At 48.7% G+C, this 23,962-nt stretch overlaps 1 protein-coding gene across 1 annotated transcript in view; it reads left to right on the plus strand.

The window, feature by feature from the left end:
* Nucleotides 1-5,566: 5,566 nt before the first annotated feature.
* Nucleotides 5,567-23,962, plus strand: part of MYBBP1A (MYB binding protein 1a) — a 517,888-nt gene continuing 499,492 nt past the window's right edge. The window contains exon 1 of the mRNA XM_086954610.1: nucleotides 5,567-5,792. Within this exon, the coding sequence (XP_086810736.1) occupies nucleotides 5,628-5,792 (165 nt within the window). The 5' untranslated portion in view covers nucleotides 5,567-5,627. The remainder of the gene's footprint in view (nucleotides 5,793-23,962) is intronic.

A 23,962-nucleotide genomic window follows, 5' to 3' on the forward strand; every position in this document is an offset into this window, starting at 1 on the left:
GCCAACATGGCCGCCGTACGTCACGTCAGGTTGACGTGCGTAAGCTAGAACGCTACATATCTCCCCCTTTTACCAAAGTCTTGATCACCCCCTTACACATCGTTGTCTAGTTCAAAGTCTCGAAATCTGGAGGGCCTTACCACTTGCCTTCCGCTCCTGGTAACCTTACCGGTGTTCTCTTGAGTCCCTTGATACTGCGTTCCAGTACCTTCCATTTCTTCACTCTCCGCTCCATCACTGTTCATGTTTCCTCCTAGCAGATAAGTCTCAGCTCCTTGGGCCTCGCTCCCATCTTCACTTTCTCGCGCCTTCACTGCACTTGCTCCTTCACCTTGTTCACTTCCGCCTTGCCTACTTTCCACATTCAACTCATCCATGTCTTCACCTTCTGTTCCAAATCGTCCCCATCTCAACACCTTGTTGCACCGGGCCATGCGGTCCTGTGACCACACATTGCCGTCGCTCAACAGGGCCGCTCGATCATACACCTCCTTGACTTGAAGGGGCTTGCTATACTTGCTGTCTCCTTTCTTTTGTAGAGTGGCTAGCTTTACTCTCACCCACTCTCCCTTTTCCAGGCTAGTCTCATTCACATTCCTCCGTTTGTTGTAGTGGTTTGTATAAATAGTTTGTGCTCTTTCCAGGTTGGCCCGTACCACTGCAGGGGACCACTCGCTGGTAACCACCTTTTCCTTCCAGATTCTATTGTCGTGCGTGAAGGGTTCACGTCCTCTCAATATTTGAAATGGGCTGTACCCCGTGCCTGTGGGGGTTATTCTGTAGGCCCACGCCATGTTTTCTAGCCCTTTTTCCCAGTCTTTGTTGCTGGATATGGCGGCTTGTATGGCTCCCATCACTACCCTATTAAATCGTTCTACCAGGCCGTTTCCCGCTGGATGGTAGATTGCCGTATGTTTGATGGTGATACCGTTTCTCGCCATGAATTGGTTCCATTTCTCCGACGTGAACTGTGGCCCATTGTCGCTTAGAATTGATTTGGGGATTCCTTCTCTAGTGAAGGTTTCAGACAGGAACTTCAGGATATTCTCAGTGTCCATGGACTCGCCCACTTTCAGCTCTGGCCATTTGGAGTATCGGTCTATGAGGACGCACACGTACTTCTGCGTGCCCTGGTCGTCTAGCACTGGTCCTAAAATGTCTATGGACAGCTCTTCCCACGGATTGAAGGGAGCTTCAAACTTCCCAAGAGCTGGGCGTAGTGGTTTCAGTGTTTTGTCAGCTCCTTGGCATTGGGGACACTCCCTGACATGCCTCTCCGCTCTTATGTCCATTCCTGGCCACCAGTAGTTTTGTTTCGATCTGGCTTTAAGTTTTCCTATGCCCAAATGGCCTTCATGTAGCAAGCCCAATAGCTTGTTGGTGAGGTTCCTTGGGGGAATCACCTTGTCTCCTCTATAGACAAACACCCCCTTGTCTCCTACAGATAGTTCCTCCTTAACTTCGAAATAGGGCCTAAGGTTCGTTTTCACATTTTTCTTTTCTGGTCATCCTTGCAGGATGTACGATTTTACTTCTTCGATGTCGGTATCCTCCTCGTAGGCTTCGGCCCATTCTTGTTGGCTGATTAGCTTCTCCTGGTCCTCTATGAGGGCCACCATTTCCCCTTTGTCTGCAGGGTCTTCCTCTCCAGGCTCCATAGCGGCTGCTCTGCTCAGGTAGTCCGCTACTCGGTTGCGATTTCCTGGTAGGTATTCCACGTCGTACCTGAACTCGAGTAACTTTAGGGACATTTCGGATATTCTGGGGGTGGCACTGGCATGCCCGCTCAATGTCAATACCTTTACCAACGGCTTGTGGTCCGTCTTGAGCAGAAATCGGGTACCCCACAGGAATTGCCGGAACCTTGTCATGGCCCACACCACCGCTAGCATCTCCTTCTCGATCACGCTGTATTTGCTTTCTGTATCCGTGAGTGCCCTGGATGCAAAGCTGATTGTCTCCATGTCCCCTCTTCCTCGGTCTTGCATGAGCACAGCGCCCAGCCCTTTGTCGCTGGCATCAGTCGTGAGCACGGTGGTGCCCTGTGGGTCGTAACCTTTGAGCGGTATAGCTCCCGTGATGTCCCTCTTGATGGTTTCAAACTCTGCTTGAGCTTCCGGTGTCCACTGAAACGCCGTGCTCTCCCTGGTCAGCAGCCTCATGTTGTAGGTCTTTGAGGCGAAGTGTACCACGAATTTACTATAGTACTCCGCCATTCCCAAGAACGACCTGACCTCTTCCTTGTTCTTGGGGGGTGGTGCTTCGGCGATGGCCTTTACATTTTCTGCCTTTGGTGTGACCCCTTGTTGTCCGATTTCATGGCCTAGGTACGTCACCGATTGCAGGCCCAACCGTCACTTTGACCATTCTGCTGTGAGGCCTTTTACTTCCAGTGTTTTTAGCACCTTTCCTAACTTCCGGTCATGATCTATCCTATCACACCCCATCACTAGGATGTCATTCTGGAAGTATTGGACACCCTCGCAGTCTCTGAATAGTTGGTGCATCATTTTCTGAAAGACTGCAGCCGCCGAGGCTAGCCCGAACGGCATGCGACAGAACCGGTAACACCCAAACGGGGTGATGAAGGATGTTAGGCTTTTGCTGTCCGGATGTAGTGCTATTTGGTGGTAGGCCGATGTTAAGTCAATGGTGGAGTACCACCTTACTCCCCTGGTCTTGGCCAACATCTCCTCGATTCTGGGAAGGGGAAATTTCTCCACTACAATGTTTTTATTAAGTTCTCTCAGGTCCACACAGAGCCTGACCTTCCCATTTGGCTTCATCACGACTACTAAGGGCGCCAGCCATTCAGCGCATGTGATGGGTTCTATTATGCCCTTCTTCTCCAGGTCTTGGAGTTCCGTCTGGACTGCTTCTCTCACTGCCATTGGTACGTTTCTCACTTTGTGCGCTACTGGAATGGCTCCTTCTTTGAGTACAATCTTGTGTTGGAATTTCTCCATTCTCCCCACTGTGCCTCCGAACACCTTCGGGTAGTTCTCCTTCCATTTGTTCATATCCGGCCATTCCTCCTGTTCTGTAAGTAGAATTTGTTCCTTCCCTCCTGGGTCTAGTTTTATTCCCAGGTCGCCCTGGTCTAGCCATCCTAAGACAGAGGGTCCTTTTTCCGCAACATATAGTTTGCACCACGCTGATCTGCCTCTAAACTCAAACACCAGGCGTCGGAATCCTAACATGGGAATGCGATCACCGTTGTAAGTGACCGGCCGAATGTCTAATTTCTCCAATTCTGGGCCCAACTTGGGTTGGAACTCCGCTTCCCATACTGCCCTCTGTACAATGGTAAATGGAGATCCGGTGTCTGCTACTACTGTGATGGTGATGCCACCTATGGACATGTCCAGGACGGGTTTGGTTGATCTCTTCCCTTCCACACTCAGTACTTGGTCGTATATGCATAAAACGGTGACCACTTCTTCTTCTGTGTCTTCCTCCAGGTCTTCTTCACCTTGGTCGACGTGTTTCACCATTCCCTTTTGCTGTTTCTTCCGACACACCTTCTCATAGTGGCCTACGATGCCGCAGTGCAGGCATTTGGCTCGGAATGCTGGACAACTTCTATCATGTGCTTCATGGGACCTGCTTCCGCACCTGTAGCACGTTTTCTTGCTCTCGTTGTTCACCTGCTTCCCTTGCCATCTGTTGGTTCCTTTGGTACCTGGAGGCTTGCTTCTCTGGTCTTTGCGGTGTTCCTCTTCTTGTATTCTGTTCACCATGGTCGGGGTGACCACTTCCTTCTTGGTTGCATTTGCGCACCTCCGTGCGAGTTCCGCCCTCTGTACAATGACTAGCACATCTTTGAGTGTTGTGTCGCCGCTCGCCCACAGCTTGTCTTGTACATTTGCGCTCGTGGTGTGCATGACGATCTGGTCTTTGATGAACTCGTCTTCCCACAGTGCGTATTTGCACGTGGCCGCCAGTTTCCTCAGGGCCGCTACATATTCTTCAACGGTCTCTCCCGCCTTTTGTTTCCTTTGCTGGAAATTATATCTGTCCACTGAAACGCAGATGGTGGGGCGATAACGTTCATCTAGATCTTCCACTGCGTGTGCATACACATCGTCGTCGGTGTCTTCTCTTTTTTTCGGTACCAGACTCTTGTAAATTCTGAGTCCCTCTGGACCTAGATTAAGCAACAGGATACGTTTCTTTCTTTGAGGGGTGAATTTTTCTTCATTTTCATCCTCGAGGACCCCTATGAAATTGTCTATATATTCTTTCCAGTCCTCCCACTTCATCAGTGGTTCTCCGGGTTTCGGAAGGAATTGCACAGGTGCTATTGCATACCCCGCCGGTGTACTCATCTTTACCTCCCTGGTGACTGTTATGTTGGTGCCCTTGCCCGTGGGGCTGCCTGGGGTGCTGTCCTTGATCCCTGTGTGCGTGTCTTCCTGGGGACTCTTGATTCTGGTCCCCACCTCCTCCTCTTTGGTAGCCAGCGCTACACCCACCTGGCGTTGATTCACTGGGGCTTAGTGCGTGTGTCAACGTGACTGTGGGGTGACTGCGCTGCCTATCTGGCCTATTCGCCGCTACTGTGGCTGACTATGGCACTGCCACGCTCCTCGGGTTCACTGTACCTCAGGTATGTCTTGCCGTGTCTTGACGCGTTGTCTAGGCGGCTGGGCTGCACCGGTTAGATCCTGCCTGTGTCTGGGTGGGCCGGGCTACCCTGTGTGTGTCCTTCTGTTCCTCGTGGCTGCCTCGTGGAGTCCGACTTCCTCTTTTTGTATTTTCGTGGTCGTCTGGTTGTGCCTCCCGACCTCGTCGCCACTGTAATGTTGGTCAATAATAACACACAGCAGGTGGGTGCAGTATAACTCTTCTTTATTTGGGTACAAGATTTATCTGTCCGAGGAGCGCCGGCCGGCGCTCTGCTCCGTGTAATGTCTAGCGCGCTCTGTGGATGCGCGCGCACCCGGCGCCAACATGGCCGCCGTACGTCACGTCAGGTTGACGTGCGTAAGCTAGAACGCTACAAATATGTAATATATAAATTGTCCAACCCTAATCGCGTTTTAAAATATGATCTTGAGTGATTTGCAACTTGTATATATATATGTAACTCTAACCACTAGTGTCTGTAGTAGACGTATATACTTACTACCATTCTTATGTGAATTTAGAGATTTTCTGTTTGTATCTTTTCCTTGAGTGAATTTTCAACTTGTAGATATGCAGCTCTAACCACTAGTATCTGTAGTAGACGTATGAGCTTACGATAATTCTCTTGTGAATTTAGAGTTTTTCTGTTTGTATCTTTTATGTACTCCAACGTCCTTATGTAATATAACTTGTCCTTTTGTAAAGCGCTCTGACACCTTTGGGTAAAGTTCGCGCTATATAAAATAGCAATAAATAAATTAAAAATGACATTAAATGAATTAAAAAAGAATAAATACATTGTAAATGTGTGTCCTATTACTTAAAAGAGCACGTACAAGATGGCCGCTTTACTTACGAGTGTCGTTATGGAAAGCGAGGCAGCCTTCCGCCCATCATTTGCTTCATTGCTTTTCAAACGTCCGTCTTCCTTGTCCATGGCTGTTACCCTGTGACCCGGAAGTGGTGTCTGTGTTGGTGCACGTGGGTCTAGCTTCAGCATGGCAGCGAAGATGGAGCAGCCAGAGAAGAAGTCTGACTCTCATCGGGTCCTTCAACAGAACCGCCTGTTTCTGGATTTCTTCTGGGATATCGCCAAGCCCGAGCAGGAGCTGCGGTTGGAAGCCACTGAGGGACTGATCAAGTATTTACGGGAGAGTAAGAAGGTGCGTACTGGGATTGGTGAATGCATTTTCGGAAATCCCTGAGGGGCTACAGTTTGGTGCCAACCACACATCTCTTTACTGGTTTCTGGGTGACTCTTAAAGGGAAGTGTCGGTGTAGAGCTATCCATCTCTGCAATATTTTACGACTCTTTACTGGGCTTAACTGGAACCTGCTCCCACTGTAGGATAAAACCTGGTGATAGCACTAAAAGACTCCTGTCCTCCCTTGGAGAACGCAGCCCATGTTAGAATGTGGGCTAGCCAGGTGATCATCCCCCTCCACCCCCCTCCCATGGACCCCGCTGAGACACATGTAGTGCTTATATCAGATGTCTCGAAGGGGTTGCTCGGCAGCTGCAGGTAGATTGGAATTACCCTGAAAGTAGCGATCTGAAGTGTACCCCAGCATAGTAATTAATTCGAAGGGTCTGGTCAGGCAGCGCGGCACATCAGTATCCCAGGAGTGGTCTTTATCCAAAGCAGTGACATCACGCAAACAGACACTGACCGCTGCATTACCTGCAATATAACCACCTGTCTCCACTCTGATATCACATTTTAGCTAATGCCCAGCCCAAAAATATATATCCAGAATATGGACCACAATAATATCGTAAAAGTACGTCCATATTGTTTTAGTTACATTTTTTAATCTTCATCTATTTATCTTGATGATTTACTTTCGGATACTGTTTGAACTCAGTATTCTGAATATATTTTTGCATCACTCAGTATTGTAACATGCATCTGATTAGTCACTATTAGTAATCCTGCAATGTGTAGTCATTATTGTGATGTCTCTGATCTGGGTACTTCTGCATCAATTGTCAAAGCCATTATCAGCTCAGGACTATATTTATTGATCAGAAGTAGCTCTGGTTATGGAAAAGGTTGGATACCCCGCTCTAAAAAGCTACATTGGCTTTCGATTGGCAGCCGGGTAAAATGTAAACTCCTCTGCCTGCGCACAAAAAACTTTACCATACAGGGCCAGAATTTCTAAGATATGCCTTTTGTTGGTACACCCCTAATAGACCTCTATATTGCGCAAAGTCCAACACTCTAGTAATCTCTAGAATCAGGAAGGCTAATCAGGAAAGTAGGAGCTTCATATTCTGCACATCAAAGCTATACAATAGCCTTATGGTCCTAATAAGAACTATTTCATCATTGCTGGCATTCAGGAAAGAGATCAAGGCTTGGTTTTTTAACAATTAAGTGCGCTGTTCCAGCATGCTTCGGTTTAGTTAGCGCCAAGACACCCTTTGGTAAACGCATGCTTTACAAATTCTTTTAACATAACATAACATTACATAGGTAGCATGATTCATTTTATTTGCTTTTAAATCTATGTATTTTTACTTTAATTTTAGCCTTTTTACCAATAGTGTTGCACTGTTTATTACAGAATATTCACCCTGAGGTGAGCAGTAGTAAAATTGTGTCCAGGTCTGCTTGAGTGTTTTCACGAAATGGAAAAAAAAGTTTACTCCAGGGGATTTCTATTTCTGTGTACCAATAAATCCCCCAGTAATCCTAACAGTTCAGAGTACTCTAATTAAGGCTAGAATAATTGTTGAAAAGTGAAATTGCGTCCTATAAACAAGTACATTTAGGTGTTTATGCTAAATTCTGATCCTTAAAAATAAACATGCTCAGATATGTTAGTGTTGGCTTTTAATGGTGATAATGATTATTTTAACATTAAGTAATATACATTTGCTTTATGCCATAACACCTTCATAAGCCAAAACAAATTGACTACACACATTGCTGCGTCCTGGAAAGAAATATGCAACTGGTTGCTGGCATTGGTGAGGATAATGATCCAATACACACTCAAATCATGTCCGCTGGGGCTAAATGCCTCTGAAATTAAAAATGAAGTAGTAAGGAAGCCAGAATTATTGGCCATGGTATTGTCGAGACATAGAATTGTCATGAAATTGAAAGACATCAACTAAATCTTCTTGCCTCTTTCCTGGCCAACAGGACCCAGGTCGTCACTGTGGGACCTTTTGAATCCTCCCCCCTGTCACTACCGTGTGGAGTTCCCCAAGGCTCATCCCGACACTATTTAACATTTATGTGTCGGACCTTGCCAATGTCATCAGGACACACGGGATGAGCCTCACTTCATACGCTGATGACACTCAACTGGTCCTTGCCGTCAAAAATGACGGGCTTCAGAAAGCCAACATGTTCAACCAGGGTATGTCGGCTATCGGGAACTGGATGTCACACAATTGTCTGAAGCTAAACTCCGACAAATCGGAGGTGGTAATTTTCGGCAATCTCTCTCCAGAGTGGTCCCCCCTTTGGTGGCCGTCATCCATGGGCCAGCCCCCAGTCCCGGTTGACAAAGTGAGGAACCTGGGAGTCATGTTCGACAACCGTCTGAACTTCCTTCCACACGCCAACCAGATATCCTCCTCAGCCTTTCACAAACTTAGGCTCATCAAAAAAATTCTGCCCTTCTTACCTGAAAACATGGCTAAAACGCTGGTAAGCTCCCTGGTGCTCTCCACCCTAGATTATTGTAACGCTTTGTTTCTAGGGGCCCAGGAGAGAGTGTTAACAAAAATGCAGTCTATACAGAACGCGGCCGCGAGGCTCCTAGGGCGAATCCCTAAATTCCATCCGGTCTCACCCACCATAAAACAACTCCATTGGCTTCCGGTGAGGAAGAGGATTAAGTTTAAAACCTTATGCCTGGTATATAAGGCTTTACACAACGCTGTCCCAGCGTTCTTCACTCAGAACCTTACCCCCTACTGCCCATCCAGAGCACTGCGCTCTTCCAGCTCCCTGGACCTGGTGATCCCCCGAACTAAATCTGTCAACTGGGGTGACAGAAGATTCCTTGTGGCTGCTCCAAAACTATGGAACACACTGCCTTATTCGATTAAGACCAGCACGTCCTTATGGTCTTTCCGAAAAAACCTCAAAACTTGGCTTTTTAATCAATGATCTTCTGGCCCCCTTGTTGGCCAAACATTGCAGTTACTTAGTGCCGAGATGCCCATGGGCCTTCGTTTCGCGCTTTATAAATGTTAAAATAAATAAATGACTGACAAAGGGATTTTGGCAAATGGTTTTTGTCAGTAGAGCGAAGTGTGTTACAGGCCCGGTGGGCCAATTAACTGCCAGGAGATATAGAAATGTAGAAGACGTTTTGTGGAAATAAAATACAATTTATTTCAAATGACAGACCATCCTCAGGTGATTGACTATACAGCATTCTGAAATTAATTGAATGAAAAGCATGATGAACATGAGTGGTTAAAATGTTATGGTAAGGATGTATAGTGATGAACAGTCCAGTATATGAGTATTACTGAAATCATTGCTGAAATTTTTGAACACCTAAAAATAATTATGTGTTGTGTGCACTAATCGTGTCAGCGAAAGTATACCTCGGTACCTAAGTTGTTTTTGGGGACCTTATGAGGTGTATTTGATGGAAAAGTAAATAATACATAGTAAAAGTACATACATTGGAAATAGGTGCTGTTTATGTTTTTAAATGTCATAACTGTGCAACTTGTAAATGATAAAATGACATTAAACACCTGCCAAGGACAAATCTTGGCGTACTCAAGGAAAACATGTTGCCTTATTTTAAATGTATCTAAATTAAAAATACCTGCTCAACGTCATATGTCAACATTCAGCCAGTGAAAATAAATTCTTGTTAGGTGCTACTTAGTTTCAAATGCTACGTAAAAAAAAGTCTCTAGTTATATGGAAACATTGGTTACCTTTTGAGGAATGATTACATCTTGCATCAATTAATTTAATTACCACGATGAAAGTAAAGTACCTGCATAGACTTCTTTGCTGCAGCGCAGGGAAACCATGCTAGTTTTAACTGTTTCTCAGGTTAATCATATGGCTACATGGGGGATATGATGCATATCCGTTTCATAAAGTGTTCTTGTGCAGTAGCTACACTCAAACACACACTGTTCCACTTCTGCATGACAAGGTCTTGTCGCAATTGAGCAAATATAAGTACTATAATGCTCAGGTAGGAAATGTCAGATTAAATTATATGTAGGAGGCAGGAGTGCCACCTTAAAGCCTCAGAAGAGGGAGTGTAGAAGACAATAAGACATGCAGATAGTTTGATAAAGCATTCTTAATAAGTAACAAGAAAGAACAAAAGTATTGAATTGTCCCTAAAAATAGAGACTGCATATGAAACCATGTGTGTTTAAACCTTTATACTTATGAAAGTACATATTTTGATTTTTAATGGAGTGTTTTGTTCCATCCAGGGCAGGAGGGTGACATTTTACCCTGCCTTCTAGTATCCTTTGAGTACAACTTCTGATCATGGTGGTACTCAAAGGATACTCATTGTGGCCATCTACCACCCACCCGGATACAGGTGCTTCTTCTTTGAGGATCTTCCTGAAGAGTTAGAACTGTAGCACTTTCTATGCAATTCATTATACTAACTAATCTCATCCTTATGGAGAAGTGTGGCTCACTGGTTAGAGGAGGCTGACCCTGAAGCAAAGGTCAGCCCCGGGACCAGGGTTCAATTCCCGACGCGGCAGAGTCTTGAGCTCAAAATGTCCACGGACTCGATAATTCTCGCCTCGGTGCCTACTCAAATCATGGGTTCACGCTCTGCAACTCTGGGCAATAGCTTGCTTAATCTCCACTACGACCCCACCGAGATGGGATGCCTGGTCTTCACCTTGGGGATGCCCAGTAGGGGTTATCTCGCAGGGAAAGCCAGGACGGGTTCCCAAAGCAAGCGCTAAGAGACCTGTCGTTGATTTGGCGCTATATAAATCGAAATTAATATAACATAACATTAAGCAGTACAATCTTCAACCCAGGTGTCCCAGGGGGGGTTCCTCTTGTTGTTCCAGCCCTTCTATTCTGTCAGAGTTAGGAGTAAAGACAAACGTAGGGGCTTTGAGTAAGGACTTTAAAGAAGGTTTTATTGGGATGTAAGTCTTCTTCTGCATAACAGAAGTAGCAATCCGGTATGGGAAATCAGTCTTTCAAAGAGTTCAGCCAAATAAAGGTGGGGTTTGGGACACATCCGTCGTTTACACCAAAGGACCAATGGGGCTTCGGACTGGTTTCTTCTCCCCGTTGCAGAAAGGCGTTGCACGACAGGTCCACCGGCACCCAAAAGCAAAAAGACAGGCAAGAAGACTAAGGTTACTGGGATGTCCAATATGTACAGCTTTTAAGGAAGGGGGGGTGAAGGAAGTCAAGTGGAAGTGAATCCTCTAACGTGGCGCAGTGCTCGTAGTGCTCGTGAGGGTAAGGGCACAAGGGATACAAGGTACTCTCCGAGGCGGTAACTATTCAGTATGGACGCTACTACATCCAACCCACCCTGCTACCCGGCCCCGTACCTTGTCAAGCCACGTTCCTCCCTCGGGACCGTGGCAGGGCGAAGCGCCGGAACGTTGGCCTCCTGGCTTGTCGACCACAGCGGGGCACGTCTGTAGCTCGTCCTCCTTCCCGGTCTCACTCGCGTTGCTCCTTCCGGTCCGCAAACGGTCCTCCTCGAGGGAAACGCCGTCCGCCGAGGAAACAGTGCTTCCGCTTTTTGACGTTGCTCCGTAGAGAAGGGGCGTGGCTGACGTACTCGGCTCGTTCCAATTAAAGGAGCCGGGTCCCATTTCAGGAGGGGTCCAGTATTCGTCTTTCTTCTCGCTCCACTCGGTCTCGGGTAGCTGTGGGGACAATGTGCAAGGTGAGAGGGGAGCGGCGGACCACCACTCCAGATCATTACGGGGTTCACCCAGCACCCCGTCACATATCTCCCCCCCTGGCATCTCCCGATCGGGGAGAGGAAAGACCCTGGACAAAAAGTCTGCGTTCCCATTGTCTTTGCCCTTGCGATGCTGTACAGTGAATGAGTAGGGCTGGAGGGACAGAAACCACCGCAACACTCTAGAGTTCTGGCTACTGTTCTGGTGGATCCACCTCAAAGGGGCATGGTCAGTATGCAGAAAAAAATGGGCTCCCTCTAAATAGTACTTTAACTTGTCTACTGCCCACTTGATGGCCAATGCCTCCTTCTCGATAGTGGAATAGTTGCACTCCCGAGGAAACAATTTCCGGCTCACATATAGTATCGGGTGTTCAATCCCATCCTCACCCAACTGAGACAAGACTGCTCCTATTCCCACATTTGATGCGTCTGTCGCTAGAATGAAGGGTTTTGTATAGTCAGGAGACAGTAGGACTGGGGTAGTAGTCAATGAGGTTTTTAGGGAATGGAAGGCATTCAGAGCCTCCTGGGATGGCTGCGTGAACTTCCTGTTTGTGACTTCTTTCCGCAGGAGATCCGTTAGGGGAGCCGCGGTCTCTGCAAAGTTAGGAATGAACCTACGGTAGTAACCCACCAATCCTAGGAACGCCCTCAGGTCTCTTTTTGTTGCTGGGAAAGGCACCCTCTCTATTGCCCTGATTTTCTCAGTTTGAGGAGCGATGGCCCCGTCTCCCAGAACGTATCCTAGGTAGTTAACTTTGGTGAAGGCTGCCCTTGATTTTTTTGCATTAATATGCAATCCTGCTCCCCGTAATGCTGACAGTATAGTCTGCAAGTGTCTCAAGTGTTCGTGCCAACTAGTGCTGTATATGACAATGTCATCTAGGTACGCTGAGCTGAAACTGGTATATGGCCGCAGTACTTGGTTCATGAGACGTTGAAACGTCGCTGGTGCTCCATGTAGGCCAAAGGGGAGAACTGTAAATTCAAATGATCCTTCATCGGTCACAAAGGCGGTCTTCTTCCGATCTTCCTCACGAAGAGGCACCTGCCAATACCCCTTCGTGAGGTCAATAGTCGTGATATAACGGGCGTCTCCTATCTTCTCCACCAACTCATCCACCCTGGGTATCGGGTAAGTGTCGAAGTGGGACACCGAGTTTAGGGCCCTGAAATCCATGCAGAATCTCTTCGAGCCATCCGGTTTGGGGATCATAACGATCGGAGAAGACCAAGGACTCTGGGATGGTCTTATTACCCCCAAGTGGAGCATTTCAGAAACTTCCTTCCGAACGGCTTCTCGGCGAGCGGCTGGAATTCTATAGGGCCGTTGCTTCACTATCTTCCCTGGTAATGTTTCGATCTTATGTTCCACTAGAGTGGTTCTTCCAGGAGTATCCGAAAATACGTCTGAAAAGGGGGTCAACATTTCCTGTAGCTCTTCTTTCTGTCTTTGGGATAGCTCGTTATTCACAACCAACTGTGGTAATGAGGATGGTACCGGGTCTGCGGGTACGACCACATGGCTGTCTTGAGGCGGAGCCCCCAACCACTCCTTGAGTAGGTTGATATGGTATGTTTGTGTTTTCTTCGGAGATATCTGCAACCTGTAGGTGGTTTGTCCAATGGCTTCAATCACTTGATAGGGTCCTTGCCATTCATTTTTGGAACTGTTACTTATTGATGGAAGAAGTACCAGAGCCCATTTTCCTACCGCTATTTTGCGGAGCTTCTTCCCCTTGTCATAGTTCGCTTTGATTCGCTCTTGTTGCCGGTCGAGGGAGGAATGAGCCAACTCCCTCAATTTACCCAGTTTGTTTCTTAGTTGTGTGGTATACTCCAACATTCCTTTCTTCTCCAACTCTTCCTCTGTTTCCCATAGTTCTTTAGTCATTTCTAACAGCGACCGGGGAACCCGACCATACAGCAATTCAAACGACGAGCAGCCTAGACTGCTCTGTTTTTGGGACCTGATCACAAAAAGGGCTAAGGGTAGTAGCCTGTCCCAGGATGGACCTTCTGCAGACAGCATTTTTTTTAGGGTTACTTTAAGGGTCTGATTGTATCTTTCTACGAGGCCATCCGTCTGGGGGTGGTAAACCGAGGTTTTCAGGTGTTTTACTTTTAAGAGCTGGCACACCTCCTTCATTAACTTCGACGTAAAGGGTGTCCCCTGGTCTGTGAGGACCTCTTTTGGAAAACCCACCCGGGAAAACAGTTCTACAAACTTCTCTGCAATGGCTGACGTCGTAGTGGTACGTAGTGGAAATGCTTCCACAAACCTGGTGGCATAATCTACCACCACCAAAGCATAGAGATGCCCTCGGGGAGTTTTCGGCAGAGGACCGATAAGGTCCATGCCCACTCTTTCGAACGGCGTCCCTATGATGGGCATCCTCTGGAGGGGGGCGGCCGTTGGTCGTTGCGTGTTCCTCCTTTGACATATCTCACACTTTGCACAGTAATCCTGTACGTCCTTATAAATGCCGGGCCAAAAGAAATGACGGAGGATGACATCAGTGGTTTTTTCCTTGCCTGTGTGACCGGCTGTTAGATGGGCATGGGCAAAGAACAACACCTGTTCTCTAAAGGACGTCGGTACTAGCAACTGTAGATCCCCCTCATTCTGAGCTTGTCGATACAGCAATTCTTTTTTTATCAAGAATCTGGGAAATGGCTGGTTCTGGTTTCCTTCATTAGCGTGAGCGGATTCCCAGGCATTATACAAGGTTCGGTCTTCAGCCTGTGCAAAGCGGAAACTTTTGTCCGCAACCCAGGGGTCGGGAGAGAGACTAACGTTTTTTGGAGATTGATTCGTGTTTAAGGTTTCTTTAAAAAGGGAGAGGAATTCAGGGTTATCGGTACCAAGTATCATGTCCTCGGGTAGAGAGTCCACCACCCCCACCCGGACCTTACAGGGATCTCTTTGGGGCAAGTACAGAGTTAATTCAGCTACAGGGTAGGGTTTCACGTCGCCATGGACGCAGCGTATATACACTGTGGCTGGGGTAGAGATTTGTTCCGGTTTAACAAAGCGGTCCTGGACGACCGACTGTCGGCACCCGGAGTCTAAGAGAGCTTTCACTAGGAGACCGTTCACCTTCATACTCACATAAAAGGCGCTACCAAGCTCCGCTGAATACATCACGGTCCTTGGTAGATAGCCCACTTCCATGGGTTCTTCTGGAGGTTTTTTCCGTGGGCACATCCTGGCGATGTGGCCCCACTCTCCACATTCAAAACACTGGTGCCCTCTGTTCAAGGGGGAGATCATTCCAGCAGGACGGGACCGAACTGCTTCGGTCTTTACTGGGGGTTTCTTGTCAGGTTTTGACGGTACCATCAGTTTTTGAGACTTTTCTGTCTTGTCAGTATCCCAAACTACAGTCCGAGGTTGTGCTCTGGAGAAGTGACGCCATTTCAATTGCTCGGTTTACGTCCAGATCAGCATGTTGACGTAACCATCGTTGTGTGGCATAAGGCAGAGCCTCCATAAACTGCTCCAGGTATATCTTGTTTAGGATTTCTTCCTTCGTACACATCTCCGGTCTTAGCCACTTGTTGGCGGCCATTCTCAGTCTAAAGAAAAGGGTCTTTGGATTCTCTCCAGGTACTCCTCTCTCTTTACGGAATTTTACTCGGTATGCCTCTTGGTCTAAACCCAAATGGTCAAGAATGACTTCTTTAATGGTTGTGTAGGCTGTATTCCCCAAGGGATTTGCAGCCTGATAAGCGGATTGGGCCTCCCCCGTGAGAAGAGGAGCAAGGAAAAACGGCCACTTCTCTTCAGGCCATCCCATAGCCCGGGCCACCCTCTCAAAATTGAGTAGAAAAGCATCGGGATCCTCTCCTGGTATGTATTTTTGTAGAGCCACTCCGCTATGATGAGGGATGATCTGACGCACTTCCCCTGATATGATTTGGGTAGGAGGCGGTATTGTCTTAAGGCCTTCGAGTTGGGCGGATACTGTGGACTTAATTAATTCCCTGTCTGCTTGCGCACATTGGATCTGTTGCTGTACTGCCCACTCGAGCTTCTCTTGGCCTTTAATGATATGATCTATGAGGGCTTCCATCTCTTTTTGGCAGATGGATGATGTTTCTGATCCCACTTCTGACACCAGTTGTCCCAGGGGGGTTCCTCTTGTTGTTCCAGCCCTTCTATTCTGTCAGAGTTAGGAGTAAAGACAAACGTAGGGGCTTTGAGTAAGGACTTTAAAGAAGGTTTTATTGGGATGTAAGTCTTCTTCTGCATAACAGAAGTAGCAATCCGGTATGGGAAATCAGTCTTTCAAAGAGTTCAGCCAAATAAAGGTGGGGTTTGGGACACATCCGTCGTTTACACCAAAGGACCAATGGGGCTTCGGACTGGTTTCTTCTCCCCGTTGCAGAAAGGCGTTGCACGACAGGTCCACCGGCACCCAAAAGCAAAAAGACAGGCAAGAAGACTAAGGTTACTGGGACGTCCAATATGTACAGCTTTTAAGGAAGGGGGGGTGAAGGAAGTCAAGTGCAAGTGAATCCTCTAACGTGGCGCAGTGCTCGTAGTGCTCGTGAGGGTAAGGGCACAAGGGATACAAGGTACTCTCCGAGGCGGTAACTATTCAGTATGGACGCTACTACGTCCAACCCACCCTGCTACCCGGCCCCGTACCTTGTCAAGCCACGTTCCTCCCTCGGGACCGTGGCAGGGCGAAGCGCCGGAACGTTGGCCTCCTGGCTTGTCGACCACAGCGGGGCACGTCTGTAGCTCGTCCTCCTTCCCGGTCTCACTCGCGTTGCTCCTTCCGGTCCGCAAACGGTCCTCCTCGAGGGAAACGCCGTCCGCCGAGGAAACAGTGCTTCCGCTTTTTGACGTTGCTCCGTAGAGAAGGGGCGTGGCTGACGTACTCGGCTCGTTCCAATTAAAGGAGCCGGGTCCCATTTCAGGAGGGGTCCAGTATTCGTCTTTCTTCTCGCTCCACTCGGTCTCGGGTAGCTGTGGGGACAATGTGCAAGGTGAGAGGGGAGCGGCGGACCACCACTCCAGATCATTACGGGGTTCACCCAGCACCCAGTCACACCAGGATATTGTTCAGCTAATTTCTTTCTGATCATTGGCTGAATAACTCTCACTTCCCCTAAACACCCTCATGGTAATTCATGACACCGGATTTTAATGCCCAAAACACTCACTCCCCATCCACCATTGGCCCACTCCCCCTGACCAGGCCATCATGCATATAGTCACCATTCCTTTTAACCCCTCCCATACAACCAATGAGCCCAATCTTAGAGCATGTCTGAAAGTTTATTACTTGCCGTGGTTGTGAGACCTTGCCAAATAATAATGTCACTATTCTGTACCAGTTCCAGTTAGGTACCTTAATTTAAACCTTAGATCAGTGTTGGCTAGGTGTTGCCCAGAGCAGTTAGGCTTAATTAAAAGGAAACAAGTTTAAACAGTTATCAGTACCAAAATAGTTAATAAGTCAAAAACCCAACACAGTAGAAATTCATCTCCAATTTATAAAAATAGTATAAACTTTACTGAGATGACACCAAAAAGACAAAAAAAGACCAGTGAAACCATAGATATGATTTTCAGGGTTTTTAGTGGGTATTTGGTGGTGCTTGACTGGGTCAAACTCAAAAGTTGAGGTTGGCAGCGATGGAGCGCAGGTCAACTACACGGACCCGTTTTGTCCCGTGGAAAAGTTTATCTTCACACTTTTTTTCTGGAGGAATTTTCTCATCTGCAAGGGGAGATGCCGATAGAGGGCTTGATGACTGCCCGGTGCTGCTTAGCATGGGTCCTGGTGAAATCCTCTATTTTGGGGCATAGAAACATTTCTGGAAGTAGAGCTGCTTTCAGCGGAGGAAACCAACAAGTTGAATCAGACCCGCAATGCCACGACAGCACTGCAGTTCGGCTGCGGTACGGTGGTAGCCTCCAGTTCTTTTGTGAAAAGGTTCGGAGAGAAAGTACACTTAACACCAGCTGAGGGTCCTGGACCATTTGGACATCATTTGGACAGTTGGAACTCAATCTCCCAGGAGGTCGCTAGCAGAGTCCAGGGCAAATCCAGTTGGAACTGACCAGCTGGGTTCTTCTTATTTGCAGGATTCTTGCAACTTTTGTGTTTCTGGAGCTTAACAGGAGGCTAGCCAACTAGCCCTTTGGAGAGCACTCGTCTGTCCTGGTTCATGTAGGAGCAGGGCCAGCCCTCGAGGGTTCTCTGGTATATACTGTCCACTAACATAAGTGGGCACCCTGCACCAGTCCAGACAACCCTTATGGTGATTTAAGAGGTCTCAGACAACCTTAGAAAGCTATCCAAGTGGTAGCTGTGGAGAGCAGCCTTCAGGCTTAGTCTTGAAGGAGTGTAAAGCAGCTTGTTTTACCAGAATGCAATCTTAGAGTATAGATTAAATGAAAAGAGAACCAAGCTGTAGTTATAAAACCTTTTTTATTTATTATATACCACTATCTAATACATTACAGTATCTTCCACACAGAGATACACAAAGCATACAATTTTTAGAAAAGGAATGACAGTAAATATGACTAATACAGAGCGGGCCTCATGGGGGGGACCAAATCATATACAAAAAAAAGTGGTATAAGAACCACAACTTGAGTCAGGACAATGTCGAGAGGATGTAAAATTGCTGGGACCCCAAGGAACCACCTAAAGTGAGTAAATAGGGACTCCACGGAGTGTGTGTGCAGTGTGGGAACACAACCGCATACTCCGTACAAGTCCATGTGCAAGTCGTGGTTGGATTTTTAAGGATTAGGGACCCTACCCAGTGAGCTACGAAGAAACCCTGTGGAAGACAGGAGGTTTGCGAGCCACCCCACCCGTGGGTACCGAAGTACCCAAGTTACTTAACCCAGGAAAGCCGGGTGCATATGTGTGTTGTGGCATCAGAAACTGCTGTCGAACCCAATTGAGGACTTCGAAGAACTGCTGCTGGAAGGGGAGAAAGTGTCTGTTGGAATCCAAACCTGAATTCTTGTTGAAGAGTACCTGAAAGCAGAGGGGACAGAGTCTGGGTGACTAGAGAGTAACTAGGGGCTCAGTAGAATTCCCACCGATGTCTGGTGCTTCATGTTAGTTGACGGTGACCTTGACTCTGCAGCTGCGAGGACCAGTCGATTTTGAGGATAACCAGGAGCCGGATGCGAGCTGTACCACGAAGGTTATAGAGTGCTGAGGGTTCGATATCCGGTGGGAAAACCAACAAGCCTTGGCAAAAGCAACCCAAGCAGGAAGTCAAGGAAGTGTACGGTTTGGACCAGCAAGGTCCAGGAGACTCACCACAAGCACAGGAGACAGGGCAGTCCCAGAGCAATCGGGGGAGCCCAAGGAAATTAAAGATGACCCTCAATTGGACCCATAGGGTGAAGGCACAGGAGTCACGGGAGGACCTCGGGCAGCTTTACAAAACAGGCCACGGATCACACGTGCAAGGTGATTGAAGGTCTTTGTAGGAAAGGTTGCCAGAGGTTGGGGCTACCTAGAGCCCAATGCACTTGTCGCAGGATTGTCAACAAGCACATGCACTTGCAAAAATAAGTGGTGCACAGGGGTTCAGGTATTGCAGCCCCCACAAGGGATTCTGACCTCAAACTCGGTGAGAGGGCAGCTGTGACCTCGAGGGACGAGAAACCCTCCTCCTGTGTTGCTGCCCCAGCGGAGGCTGCAGGAGCTCGGGATCAGCAGACCGGTCAGCCATTTTGCGGTACCTGCAAATGCAGGGGAGTTACTCCTTCACTCCAAGGTAGATTATCTTCAGGTGTCTTGGATGCTCCATAGGTCCTACACGGATCCTGTACGGTGTACAGGCACAGATGATGCAGCAGACTGAGAGGGAGACTAAGTCAGGCCCAAACGAAGTCCAGCAAAGTCCAGCGTGCCCAGACGGTCGAAGTGCAGTGGTTTCAGTTCTGAATCTTGTTCATGGCGAATCTAAGGTCTTACAGCCAGGTAAGCCCTTAAGTACCCATGCGAGAGGGTTGGAAAGATTCTGAGGAGGGTCTGGACAGGGGGAGGTTACTCTCATGTCCTTTGTCCAGTTTCACACCAGAGCGGGAGCTAACGGCTCTCAGGACTGGTTTGAACTGGACTATGCACAGGGACACCAAATGTGCCCCGTAAGCGCATCCACCTAGCCCTAATACACTAAATCCTGTCTGGGAGGTAGTCGCACCTCCCTGTGATGGGATGCCTATTGTCCTGCCTTTTCCTGCTCAGCTCAGCAGCAGGAGGGTAGAAATGTGTCTCTGGTCGGCAGCAACCGTTTTGTGCTGTCTGGAGCTAGAAGACTGGTACCTGCATCATTAGGAATCCCATGAAAGAACGCTTCTGAGGTGTGAAATCATACCTCCCACACTGGTTACCGGTGTGGGAGAATGGATTCCAACATGTTTGACACCAAACCCAATAGGGTTTGTTTCACCCGTTTTTAGGTCGGAGGCCTAAAAGGCTGCGCTTGCGCAGACTTAGGCTGGAGATTTAATGACTCTTAGTGCGCTGTAGGTTCCGCCTCCCTACCCTGTCTCTCCTTCATTGGCTGGCTTCCTAAACGGAGGCCAGCCATTGGAGGAGAGATCAGTCACTCCGATGTAGCCCCGTCCTTTTCGGATTTGGGGGCGTAATTTTTGATGTTCTTTAGACAGTGACGTTGTCCGTCATTCAGAACATCAAAACCACGCCCCCAAATTCGAAAAAATCTCGGAGCTTGTGTCCGCCATTTTCGATCCTTCGCAGTGAAGGTAAGGTCGTGTCTGTTTCCCTCCGTGCCTTCTTCCCCCTGTCTGTTTCCCGCCCCGCTCTCCGTGTATTTTCGCTGTCCGTGTCTGTTTGTGCCTTCTTCCCCCTGTCTGTTTCCCGCTCTCCGTGTATTTGAGCGCCTCGGCTGCTCCTCCTTCACCATTTCCCTGATCCTTGGTGCCCGCTGTAGCAGCCCATAGTTCCCGGGTCTGGCGTAGGGGGCAGCAGTTTTGGCTCTGTCGGCCACCGGCAGCAGTGATTATTGCTGTGTAATGATGGAGGCAGAATCCACTTCCCGCCATGTCTTGGGGGCAACTAGGCTAGTATCGGGTGTCCCGCTCCCCCCCCCTCCCTCCGCCCGCAGTTCTCCTTCGTCCCGCCCCCCCCTCCCTCCGCCCGCAGCTATCATCGCTCCCTTTTGAATCATTGCAGGCCTGTGGGGTCCCTCTCATTACCTGGAATCCCCTTTTGTCCCGGGCCCCATTATCCCCCCAGGAACCCATTCAGCCGCCCCGGGGACCCCCCCTCTTCCCAGCCGGGCCCAGCAGTCACGGCAGCGCTACCATTCAGTAGGCCCAGCTGGAGTTACAATTACAGGCCTGCCTTCGCCTTACGCCTGCTCAGCGGGAGCCTAAATACACCCAAGCGGTGCCCGGGCTCCGGGGAGGGGGCAGAGGCTGTTTACACCCCCCCCGCACCTGAGGACACGACAGGTAGAACAGGACCCTCACGAACCACAACCTGTAAATTTTTTATTCCTGCATCTCCCCATGTAATCATTTGGCACTTTTCTCGTGGTTGCTGACAGCGTGCTTTTCAATTTTCTGGTCCTGTGCAGCCCTCGCCCCTGCAGTCGTCTCGCTACAGTCGAGCCACGGGCAGAGAAAGGGGGACACCTATGCTGTTAAGGGGGGTGGGAGGGGTCCAGACATACCCTGAGCTCGAAGGGTCTGGTGCCTTGCAGAAGACGTGGGATATAAACATTTGGCGACGGGGAAACGAGGTAAGCGGTCGGAACGGAAAAATAAATCAGTAGGTTACACCTTCGCTGATCCAATAAGTACCCCGTGCCTTGCCGCCCCCTCCCCCCAAAATATAACCCAACGTCCCTAATATATGTTGATTTATTTGGCTGCTGCCAAGTGAGGTTTGCCCACTAGTGTCGCGGCGTGCCGCGTTGGTAAAGCTACTTCTGCGGTCGCATCAGTGCATGTGGGGTGGACTCGAGGATGCGATTTTGTTGTTGAAGCGATTGAGCGTCACTGGGGAGTTCTCTTTGCTTCGAGTGGGATAGTGATAGTTTTTTTTTTTTTGTTCAACTGCGACTGAAATGAGGATTAAAGTTTCACTCACTGTGCACCTGTCATATTGGACGCCTGAATGTGCGCGCTTCTATGTGGTTGTTATTACTATGTCTGCCTGAGGCTGTGTGTGGTTGCCATGTGAGTGCAGTCCAAGGGACGCGTGTACGCGCAGCCTCATGCACACGTGTGCCTTCCAGTGCCTGCCTCCTTATCCACTGAAGCGTGTCAGCACGTGTAGTCATGTTTTCTTCTGCCATGACATATTTTATTGCGAGTTTCTGTTACGGCGGATGTGCGTTGCTGCCCGTGTGTCTCTATTTGAGGTGCTTCGGGTGTTGGCGTGTGTGTGTAACTGTCAATGATGCTGTGCAGGTGCTGGTATGCACATATGCATGTAAGGGCGACTAGTTATCTTAATGGTGTTGTACTGATTGGTGTTTACTGCCATTGCTACTGTATGTGTGCGTCAGTGTAGGGAATACTCCTGTGCGATTAGCAGTGATGTATGAGGAGGTGTATTGTGGGGTCTTTGTGGCTGCTTCTGTTGATTTGTGTGCACCAGCGTGCCTGAGCGTGTTGCTGTTCCTGTCAATGGTGCCGCGTATGTGTTGATGAATGTCTGTGCTATTCAGTGATGCCATAAATGGGGTTTTAAACTGTGCCCGGGTTCCCAGCGCTGGCAGTACAGCATTTGGCTTGTTGCTGTCTATGTGTGAGTCTGTGTCTTCGTAGCAATGTATGTGCGCTAGCATGTCTGTTACTGTGCGTGCGTGTTAATGATAGGAATGCTACGTGTGTTTTGTTAGTGTTGCAGTCTGTGATACTTTGGTGTCTGTTGCTGTCAGGGAAGAGGTATGAATGGCGACTGCCTTACCATCGGAGATGCAGCTGGTGTTTTGTGCCTTGTGTCACTTGAGGATGTGTTAGTGTGCTTGTTTTCCTCTGTTCTGCTCTGTGTGCAGTTTGTGGCACTGTTAGCGATACAGTGAGTGTGCAGGTGTGTTTGTATCAAAGAGGCTGTTCTGTTGTGTCCTGTTCTGTAACTGTGTGGTTGTGTAATGTACTGTGTTGTGTGTCTTTGTCGGGGATGCTGCGCCTGTGTTACTGCTCAGGTATAATACCATGCGAGTTCTGTTATTGTGTGTTACGCTGGAAGCATATTGTTGTAGCGGTTTCTGTAGCACTATGTTGTGTAGCTGTGTGTCAATGACGTGTGTTAGTGTATGAGATGTTGTCTGTAGGTGTGTCTGTCACACTTGTGTAGGTGATTTACTGGGACTTTCCCGGTTAATAAGTTCTGTTCTGGTAAAGATAGCACAAGGGCCAGTTTTCAGAGAGGGTAGACTGAACGCAGAAGAAAATCGTTCATGTGCTTCAGTGTAGGATTAATAAGCAGCCCTTATCATAAATTGTCAGAAAGCACTTTAATGAACACATGGGACAATATGTGCAAACGCGTCCTTAATACCGCACGGCGGACAGTTGTCTGGTCAGGGTTTTGAATTTGTAACTTGCATGACGTCTGCTGCTAACAGTATCCTAATCCATAGTGAGCTGCAGAACTCGGACTGGAGCAGCTCGAGCCCTCTGGGTACACACGGTTCCCTGGAGTGGAGAGACGCGCTCTCGCTCCCTCGTCCCACCCGCCTACTCCCCTTGTGTCTAGAGATGCAGAGCTCGCGAAAGCCCTTGGCCGCCGAGGCTGCCCTTGCCGGCCCTGCCATATAGGATTAAGTCTGGTGTGGCAACATCTGCTGCTTACGGCAGCCGCACAGGGCTGCGGTAGCGACACGGGCTGCGGGAGTCTCGCGGAACATGAAGTCAAGAGGCCACTCAATGTTATCTCCATTTGGGTCTCTGCAAGCCCAGCTCCTTCTTCTCTTCTGACCTCCATCTTGGCAAACCCCAAGTGTCCTTGGCTCCAGCTAGCCGCTCTGCGGTAGGCCTTTCTGCTAGCGAGAGACCTCTGTGGTTGGCAGTGCCCTGTTTCTGGACATGGCTAAATGAGGCCCTTTGGAGCGGTCGCCCTGTGCCCGAAGACAGAGCGAGATAGGCGGACTACCACACTGCCTCGATAGCTTTGCATGCGATGAAGAGGACGTTCTGGCTGGTCCCCGCATGAGATGTCCTATCTTAAAGCGCCTGGACGCCAGCTCGAGCGCTTCGACGGTCTCTCCCTCATTTACTGGTAATGGTTCTTCGGCCTAGCCTGGCTGCGCCCACGGTGACTGTACAAGAGTGCGGCTCTGTCCTCAACAGTGTCTTTCACGGCATACCTGTGTTTTGTGCCTATAGGCGCATCTGTCGGTCTACCTGTGTGTGTCGGGAGAGGGGGGCTGGTGATACTCGAAGTAGGGC

This window comes from Lissotriton vulgaris, chromosome 2_1 (genome assembly GCF_964263255.1).
Source record: "Lissotriton vulgaris chromosome 2_1, aLisVul1.2, whole genome shotgun sequence".
Classification (NCBI taxonomy): domain Eukaryota; kingdom Metazoa; phylum Chordata; class Amphibia; order Caudata; family Salamandridae; genus Lissotriton; species Lissotriton vulgaris.